This window comes from Myotis brandtii, unplaced genomic scaffold (assembly GCF_000412655.1).
Source record: "Myotis brandtii unplaced genomic scaffold, ASM41265v1 scaffold407, whole genome shotgun sequence".
Taxonomy (NCBI): domain Eukaryota; kingdom Metazoa; phylum Chordata; class Mammalia; order Chiroptera; family Vespertilionidae; genus Myotis; species Myotis brandtii.
Genome location: NW_005365639.1, coordinates 148,372 through 158,381, shown reverse-complemented (window position 1 = coordinate 158,381; position 10,010 = coordinate 148,372). Strand labels below are relative to the sequence as shown.

Below are 10,010 nucleotides of genomic sequence, written 5' to 3'. Positions count from 1 at the left end.
TCTGGATTGCATTCGAGGTGCAGCTGGAGGGGTTTCAGCAAGAGTGAGATCTTGCTCTGTGCACAGTGTAGACTGTCGGGGGAGGGGCAAGAATGGAAGGTTATCAGTGAGCAGACCGAGCAGCCAAGGAAAGAGGACGGTTGCTGTGGCTGGGATGAGAGTAGTGAAGATGGAGAGAAATGGACCGTTTGGATGTTTCGTAGGCGGAGGGAATGAGTAACTGATAATGAGGTTGAAAGAGGACTCAGCAATGACTCCTACATTTTTGGAGTGACCAGGTGTTTGGTGATACTTTTACTACTTGGGGCCTAAGGAGAAGCTTAGGTTGGATGGATAACCAGAAAGAAAAAAAAAAAGAACACATTTGTTAGCAGTTGTTGTCCATCATTCCCTAGTGCTGCAATCGAGTGGAGATTTCCTTTTCTCTCAGGACTCATGGACCAAATCACCATTAACCCTGACTTTGGATCCAGCTCTTCCTTCCCAAATGAGACACTTTCTCCCTGAATGCCACCTAGCTCACCTCTAGAAAGTCCTGGAAGAGTGACATCTGTCTCTATTTTTGTATTGCCTACATGTCCACAAAACTCAGCACATTTCAAATTCCACCAAATCCAACAGCCTTACAGAAGTGCAGAGCTATCAGTGTCCCCTCATAGGCGGGGGAAGGAGCAATCTGATTGCTAGCCTGAGACATTGTTGTTCAGTCCGGGCCGGTGTGTCTCGGTTGAGCATGGTCCCATGTGCCAAGAGGACACCGTTGGATTCCCCGTCAGGGCACATTCCCGGGTTGTGGGCCAGATACCCAGTAGGGGGCGTGCAGGAGGCAGCCCATTGATGTTCTCTTGGTTTCATTGATTTTCTGTATTGTTTTTTTGGTCTCTATGTCATTTATTTCTGCTCTAATCTTTATTATCTCCTTCCTTCTGCTCACTCTGGGGTTTTCTTGTTGCTCTCTTTCTAATTCTTTGAGTTGAACATTGATGTTCTCATACGTTCTCTCATCAATGTTTCTCTCTCTTCCTCTTCTTACCTCTCTAAAATCAATAAAGAACATTAAAAAAAATTTAAAAAATAGACATTCTTGTTCAAACATTGGTCTCTTAGTGAGATTTTTTTTTAAGTGTACCATTTTGCCACTGCCACTGGCACAAGCTAACTTCTGTATTACAGGAATTCAGATACGCATGTCACATTATTGTAGGAGGTCTTCATTTTTTTTTTTTTTAATGACTGGAGAACTTTGATGGAATCATTTTTGGCTTATTGTCTGGTGTTTCTATTGCCCAGTAATAGAAGAAACTCCCAACTATACAGGTCTGAATTCTCAATGTCCACTGATACTCACCACTGGAAAGTTGATGAGAATCCCTAGGTGAAATTTTGGAACAGTTTGTCTATTTGAACTCCAACTGAGTGGAATGATTCTTGTGTTTAAAAAATAGAAGTATAAATTCTTCCTACCCAACAACACTTCCCAGGCCCACCTGCCTCTGCCCCTCCAAAAAAGGTTCTGGATTTAAGATTAAAGCATTAAAAAACAACATGTAAAAATTTAAGACATTTTAAAATATATTTTTATTGATTTTAGAGAGGAAGGGGGAGGGAGAGAGAAACAATGATGAGAGAGAATCATTGATCGGCTGCTTCCTGCATGTCCCCTACTGGGGATCAAGCCTGCAACCTGGGCATGTACCCTGACTGGGAACTGAACCGTGACCTCCTGGTTCATAGATTGACGCTCAACCACTGAGCCATGCCAGCCGAGCAAAATTTAAAACATTTTTAACCAGATAAATGGCTGCACATCACTACAGACAATGAGAGTGCGGCTAACAGGGACCAAATACTATGTTTACAGTTTTCCCATCAATCCTATTTTCAGTCCCACATCTCTCTTGCCTCCCAATATCTGGTGTTTTACATCCCTACGTCTCTCTGAGATCTATGGGACAGATCCCATGTCCCATAGATGAGATCCTTCTCAGTCTAGATTTTAGTTGAGCAAACCCTAGGGGTTAGGGAGAGGTGGTATGACAGAGTAAAATGAATACAGAGCTATATTCTAGGCCCACCCCTGCTGCTGACTTGAACTTGGGAAAGTCATGTCACCTCTCTGGGACTCTTTTCCCCATCTTTCCCCCACTCTGCTTTAGTGATAGAACCTCTAAGCAAAGCAGCTGGCACTTTTCCGAAAGGATGAGCCACGAGGCTCCTTAAAGGCAGAAAGTCCTTGGGGACCCAGAAGAACATAGAAGGCCCCGGGAGGGAGCTATGCTGGCAGCCTGAAGTCATAAATAGCCATTCTGCACTGTTAAAGGGCTGTGAACACAATGTGCTTTATCATGATGGATGGTAGGCAGAAGCTGAATCCAGATGGGACCTCTGGGAAAGCTGTGGAGGGGGCTGTGCAATCACTCTTCTCTTTAAGGAGTCTCTCTGGCCTGACAGGATAAGGAACCCATTGCCTCCCTGGGGTTTAAGTTGACCATGTGGGCCAAGAGCAAGCTGGATGTGCCACACTCATCCAGGGTTTCTGGGATTAGATACAACAAAAAGCCACATCCACAAGTAAACAGCCATTCCTTGGGTTCGAGTCTCTATTAGTTGCACAGATTGGTAGAGCTGACTCTGAAGTGTGCAGGGACTTCTTAGGGAGTGTTGTCAGGATCAGCTCCTGTGGGGGAGGGAGCAAGCAGGATTGAGCAGAGGAAGCAGTTGCAGGGGTGCAGTCATGGGCTCTGACAGGCCCCACAGGGACCTCTGAAGCCGGATGGCTATTTAGGGTTGTTACCTGAGTAGAGAGGACAAGCCTTTGTATGTCTGCATGGACCAGTCACTATCTTGGGTAAGGTGGCTCTCGGCCAAGGACAATTCCTTGAGATCAACCTACCTGCTACCATCCCTGTAGCTGGGGAATCGGTGTTTGAGCCCTGAAGGGGGACTAGGCAGCTCACTAGCATTTGCAACCGTGCACCCACGGTGTGCTACGCTTTTCAGTTTGGAGAGCAGCACCTTCAGGACCCCGGAGTGTCCTTTCCTGCATGAAACCTACAAGAGAAAGAGGAGAGGAACACACTAGAGCACCCACTGCGCTGCTGCTCACCTCGAGGCAGAGCTGACATTGCTGTTATTTCCCTCCTCTCCTGATCCTGGATCCCTCGAACCCTCTGCCAGCACTTCTGATGACCTAGGTGGCGTATGTGGTGGGGGACCTAGGCTGCCATCCCTGCGGAGTTTAAGCTCCTGGTTGCCATGCACTTCTCAGGCTGTGGCTGCTGTATTTGTCTATATTCTGTCAAAATGGGGCAAGGGACACCCACATGGGTTATGTGGGTGCCCAATCATTCCATTTTACTACTGGAGAAAAACTGAATCCTCTAAGTCAGCGGTTCTGAACCTGTGAGTTGCCAACCTGTGGGTCGAGACCCCTTTAGGGGTCGAACAACCCTTTCACAGGGGTTGCCTAAGACCATCGGAAAACACATATATAATTACATGTTGTTTTTGTGATTAATCACTATGCTTTAATTATGTTCAATTTGTAACAATGAAAATACATCCTGCATATCAGATATTTACATTATGATTCATAACAGTAGCAAAATTACAGTTATGAAGTAGCAACGAAAATAATTTTATGGTTGGGGGTCACCACAACATGAGGAACTGTATGAAAGGGTCGCGGCATTAGGGAGGTTGAGAACCACTGGTCTAAGTGCTTCCCTGTCTGCGGTGGGCGGGGCCCTCATTGTCATCTGGAGTCACCCAGCTCCTTAATCCCATCTACGCTTTCAGACCGCCCAGCTGCTGGTGCACGTGGGTTCTCTGGGAAACACTCTGACTTGCAGGGTGTTTATGATCGGGACTGTGCTTGGGACCCACACCTGTGGGGGGCGGGAAGGAAGTAGGACCAGGCGGGAGAAGTCAGGTTTCAGTGCAGGGAGCTCTGAAGCTGGGGTGGCCCTCCAGAGTTGTTTGAGTTGGGCGGAGGGAGCAAGTTTTTACCCTACATTGATCAGTCACTGGTTGCTGGCTGACCTGGAAGGTGTGAACTTGGGCAAGAAACTCTCTTAAGCTGGCAGCAGGAGGGAGGTGGGGGGCAGGGGAGTCCTGCAGTCCTGAAGGGAGACTGGGTGGCACAGTACAGCATCCATGACAGTTTGTACCCGGCAGTTCCAACCATCAGAGTGATCTTGGCCTCCCCTCAGAAGCGTTTTCAGCCTGGGGTGGAGGGGAAGCGGGTGGAGCCCCACCCTGCCCACAGGTGCTCTCCTCACAGAACCTCGGAAGCTGCCAGGCCTCATCCCCACAAACGCTCACATTCCCCTACTCACAGGAAAACGGAGGAGAAGGATGTGCCTTTTGGTAGAATTACTGGCATCTGGACAGATGCTTTGCCAGGTAGCCTGGAGGAGGAAGCAGGCTATTCCCGTCATGAGAAGCCACCCGCAGGGGAACCCGGAGTGGGGAGTAGGGGGAACAGGACGGCTCTGTTCATTGCCTTTGTGCCAGCCTCTGCGACACAGGACTTGCCAACAAGAAGTCTGCCCGGGTGTCCTGCCTGGGTAGCCCCACCTGGCACAGTGCCTGCCGCCGGCTGGTGCTTGATTGCTCTTTGTTGAAGGCGGGAGGGCTAGGTGCTCAGCCTCTCAACCTCAAGTGGGGAGGACAAGAGGACCTACCTCGTTCTGTCTTCTATTTCTTCTAGAATTGATTTTTGAGAATTGATATTTTCCGGAAACTGCCCACTCCATCAGTGTTTTAAATCTCCGTTCCAAGAGGGAGAGCCCTGTGGTGCCCTCAGCATCAGCGCAAACTGCAGAGCAGGCTCCTGTCTGCGTGGACCTCCGTGGGAGGAAAGGGTTTGGGGCAAAATGGGAAGAATTAATTCCTCTCCAAACGGCGACTCGTTTTTACAGATCACCCTTGGCTTTTTCTCATTCAAAAGATCCCTGGAAAAAGCGCAGCCCCAAAGCCTTGAATTGTTGATGCATCAGTATTTAAAACGCCATCATTCAGAGGAGGCAGCGGGGGAGGCTGTGCTCGCTGAGACCCTTCTCGGGGAACAGGTCGCGTCTTAAGACCCGCCCCTGCTTCTGCACGCTCCCATGTCAGTGCTTCTCAGGGATGGATGTGGACCCGCCGCGAGCCTGTACTGTGCCCTGCAGAAGTTTTGTTTTTCTGCGCCAGAACTTTTTACTCCATTTCCCGGGGCCCGCTGAAGCCTGTGGTGACAGCACTGCTGCCCCGCTTCTAGCTGTCATGGTCGCGGGGCCCCTGGGGCAGCCCTTGGGGGGGGGGACCCTCGGGCTCCTCGCCGCCCCGCCCCCCTCCCGCCCCGCAGTGAGTGGTGGGAGCCCATGCGCACTCGGGCTCCTCGCGCCTCCAGGGTTTCAGACAGTTGGGAGTTGGACGGACTTGGGCTCCGGCTCCAGCTCCGGGAGGCCCTCCTGACGGCCCGCCCTCCCGGGACCATGGAGAAGGCCGTCTCCAAAAGCAGAAAAGGTGCCTGGGGAGGGTGGAGGGTTGACCAAGCATTCCTCGCTCTCCTCCTCTGTAAAATGGGAGCGCCACCCTCTTGGCCTCTCGCCATTCGTTGGCCGGACTATCGTTTACATCCAGTAAGAATCTGGCTTTCAGGGCACCGGTCTGTGGGTTTTGACAGTTGCATACCCGCCTTTAACGACCACCGCGGTCAAAAGGCGGCACCTTGGCGCCTACCCTCTCCCCGCCCCAGCTCCTGATCCGTTTCTATAGTTTGCCCTTTCCATGGAAAATGTCACAAACATGGGGTCTAGAGCATGGAGTCTTTTGAGTCCGCTTCTTTCACGTAACTCTGCTGTCCTTTGAGACAGTGGAGCATATCACAAGGACATTTCATTTGCAAGCTGGAGTTGGGAGGGAAGCCCTGCCTAAGAGGCCACTCTGTGCCCAGGAACCAAAGGCTCAGGTACCATCTTCTCCGAATCGCCCCTACAATCTTGCAGAGCCTCTGAAGTTGGGTCCTCCTTGACCCTAGGTCGCTGTATTTTGCAGACAGAAAGGGTGGAGATGGGCCAGGGCACTTGCTTGGTGGAAAGGGCCATGAACCCTGCCAGTTACCCACAGCTGGGGTGGGGGAGAAGGGAAGCCCCTTCCTCAGGACGGGGAGGTCTCCCGGCCCCCAAATACCAGTCACATGAACTTAGCAAAGACTTGGCGAGTAGCAGTTTGTCATTTGTCCTTAAAGAAAAGTGTGTGTGAGTGAAACGCTGGGAAAATGTGCAGAAAACGCATCTCACCAGAAGCTCCTGTGTAGTGTAGTGAAAACGAGTCTCCAAAGCTTCCTCTTGTTTTAAATCACTGCTCAGTCTTTGAAACTTTCTTGTGAGGTTCAGTTCTGTAGAAAACCCATTTCAACCCCTCCCACTACCCATTGTCCAGTGTCTTCTCCCAAATGCTTTTATGCTACTGGGCATTTACACTCATTGTCACGGGTGCTTGGGTGATTGCAGTAACCCCTTCATTTCTCAAGTCCACTCTGGACCCCCTAATCCATGCTCCACACAGAAACAGGAGGGTTCCTTTTTGGAAAAATGCAAATTTTATTGTGTTCGGTGAAAACAGCTTCTAGCTTTCCCAGTTAGGTAAAGGAGGCAGGTCTGCTCTGCGTTTGCTTCTCCTGCCTGCCCTCCTCCTTTACGCCCTTTCCTGTCTCTGAACCTTGATCTCATTTGCTCCCTTTCATCTCCTTTGCATAAATATTTCTGATTAGTTCCTTCGACCTCAATTCAAATTTTACCTCCTCTGTGAAGCCTGACCTGCTTTCCCCTCAGGAGACCTTGACCTCCTGTTGGTCTCCCTGAGCTTTCTGTGCCGCTCCCTCACGGCCTGAGTTACAGCTGTGATCCATCGTCTGTTTACTTGACTAATGGATATCTGTCTCCTCCACTAGGTGGGAAGATCTGTGAGGGCAGACACTTCTGATTCAATAAATATTTTAGTGAATGGATAATGATAACTAACGTTAATTAACCATTCACAGTGTGCTAATTTCTGTGCAAAAGCTTTCACTGCCTTATTTAATTCTCATTACAACCCTCTGAGGTGGACACTTACTATCCTCACTTTACTGATAAGGAAACTGAGGAATGGATGTTAACTGCCCTAGAGGTCTGCTTTAGAGCCCCTGTGACGACTGGCATGCTGCTGTTTAGGTGAAGGTCTAAAACACATCTCCCTCTCTTCATCAGAAAAACAAGCCACCTTCCAGGTCACGTCATCTGTGCACAACTTGAGCAAAACTCAGAAGACCGAACTCCCTGTGGGCAGCCTGGGGTTAGGCCTGATAATCATCCAGCATGGGCCCTACCTCCAGATCACCCACCTCCTCAAGAAGGGGGCTGCAGCCAGGGATGGAACACTTCGGCCAGGTGACTGTGGTTCCCCATGCCTCCCGTCCACGCACCCCTGCCTCCCTCCCACCTGCCTTCATGGAGGCTCAGGTTATTAGGTTTCAGCATAAATGGTTATGATGATGATGACATTGTCTGAGAGCTTCCTCTGGGCCGGCCAGTTGCTATCACTTATATAGCCCTCCATATTGTGCATTATTTAGTCATTGAATTCTTACAATAACCCTCTAGGTAGAAACTATTATCATCCTCTTTGATAGGTGAGGAAACTGGGGCTCAGTGAGTTCCTGGTCCAGTTTCACCCCCATCTGGCAAGTGTAATACAAACACAGGCACAGTGTCACTGCAGAGCTCACGGCTCTCTGTGGGGAAAGATTTCTTCCCTGGTAGGCAGTATTGATCATTATTAACATTTATTATTATTCTTATTTTAAATGTATCTTTAGAATGTATATTCTGCAGCTTTGGGGTGAAATGTTCTATAAATGTCAATTAAACCCATCTGGTCCAGGGTGTCATTTAAAGCCACTGTTTCATCGTTAATTTTTTGTCTGGAAGATCTATCCAGTGAAGTCAGCAGGGGTATTAAAGTCTCCTACTATGACTGTATTGCTGTTGATCTCTTCCTTAAAGTCCTCCAGAAGGTTTTTAAAAATATCTATTTAGGTGCTTCTATATTGGCTGAATATATGTTTACTAGGGCTATATCCTTTTGTTGGATGAATCTCTTTAGTATTATGTAGTGACCTTTGTTGTCTCTTGTGATGGCCTTCATTATAAAGTCTATTTTGTCAGATATGAGTATTGCTACTCCAGCTTTTTTTTCTTTCCATTGGCATGGAAAATTTTTTTCCATCCCTTCCCTCTCATCCTGTGTGAGTCTTTTGTTCTGAGGTGAGTCTCTTGTAGATAGCATATAATTGGATCATGTTTTGTATCCATTCAGCTATCCTATGTCTTTTGATTGAAGCATTTAATCCATTTACATTTAAGGTTATTTTTGATGGATATTTATTTATTGCCATTTTAATTCTGTATGCCTAGGTTTTTCTCTCTCTTCTTCTTCTCATTACAGCAATCCATTTAGCATTTTTCTTTCTTTCTTTCTTCTGTAATAAGAGTATATTTTATTGATTTTTTACAGAGAGGAAGGGAGAGGGATAGAGAGTTAGAAACATCGATCAGCTGCCGGCCTACAGTGCTATGAACTTCCCTCTCAGGACTGCCTCTGCTGTGTCCCAGAGATTTTATGTTGTTGTGTGTTCAGTCCGCAGGCCAATACTCTATCCACCGAGCCAAACCGGTTAGGGCAATTTTTGGCATTTTAATGGTGATGTTTCTGGGTGTGGGCCTGTTTGGGTTTTCTTGCTTGGAACTCTGGGAGAGGTGGAGGAAAATAAATCAATCTATTTTTTAGTAGTGACTTTGTTATTGGATGTAGCGGGACCTCCTTTTCCCCACTGGGTGCTGGGGGTGGAGTCCTTACGATATCTTGAGAAAAAGAATTTTTGAGACTTGGCACGGGGAGACTGAGTGATTTTTATTTTCCTGGAATTATACCCCTGGGTTTCCAAGTCCCATTTCCCTCGGTCCAGTCACAGAAGACGTGTAGCTGGGGTCTCAGTAGAGCTAGAAGCAAAGCTAGTGTCCAGAGTTTCCTCTCCATATTGGAGCTGGGTCCAGGTCAGCATCAGGCTGGCTGCAGTCCATTTATGCATTGTGGGTAGAGTCCACATGGCTGTGGGTCATGTGGGTGAATGGCTGAATGGCAAGGGAGCCCCATAAACTCAGAGTCACACAAGTCCCAAGAGTCCTGAGAACAGTAAGAGCACAGAGAGCACAAGAAAGCAAATTTCTTTGTTCAGGGGATTAAATATTCTAAATCTTCCTGTGCTTGTAGTGGCCACACTCATTCTGGCCAACCACCTCTGTCCCCCGGTGTGATTGACAGTAAGCACCTTTGTAGTCCCCCCAACTTTATTGGGCATGCATCTATCTCCCCTTTGTTGGACTTCTGGGGAGTATAAAGTTGTAGCTTCCTGGTGAAGCTGCCCAAATGACATGCCCAAAATATCTGGCCTTCCCTTTGCTCCTTTCCTATCTATATACACTAATAAAAGAGAAACATGCAAATTGGTGTAACTCCACTACCCTTCCCATTGGCTAATCAGGGCGATATGCAAATTAACTGCCAGCCAAGATGGCGGCCGGCAGCCAGGCAGCTTGAAGCGAACATGAGGCTTGCTTGCTTCAGTGACGGAGGACTCCAACGTTCCCCGCCTGCCGCTGCCGGCCTCTGAGCTTGCAGTTTGAAACATTGTTACAAATATAGAAGCTAAACAAAACCCCAGAAACCTGCTTTCAGCCAGCCGGGATCTCAGAGCTGGAGTTGAAACAGTGTTTCGATTATAGAACCCAAACAAACCAGATACCGGCTTTCAGCAGCCGAGGCCTAAGAGCTGGAGCCAAGCCTCAGAGCTAAAGCTGGCCCAGAATAAAAAAGAAAAAGAAAAAAAGGAGCAGTTGGGAGCTTCAGTCACCCACCAGCCTGAAAACAGCCCTCAGCCCCTCACCCAGACTGGCCAGGCACCCCAGTGGGGACCCCCACCCTGA

At 48.4% G+C, this 10,010-nt stretch overlaps 1 protein-coding gene across 1 annotated transcript in view; it reads left to right on the top strand.

Annotated features, from left to right (window-relative positions):
• Positions 1–5,363: 5,363 nt before the first annotated feature.
• PDZD9 (PDZ domain containing 9) overlaps positions 5,364–10,010 on the top strand; it is an 18,952-nt gene continuing 14,305 nt past the window's right edge. The window contains exons 1-2 of the mRNA XM_005873350.2: positions 5,364–5,508; positions 7,236–7,415. Coding sequence (XP_005873412.2) covers positions 5,364–5,508; positions 7,236–7,415 — 325 coding nt within the window. The remainder of the gene's footprint in view (positions 5,509–7,235; positions 7,416–10,010) is intronic.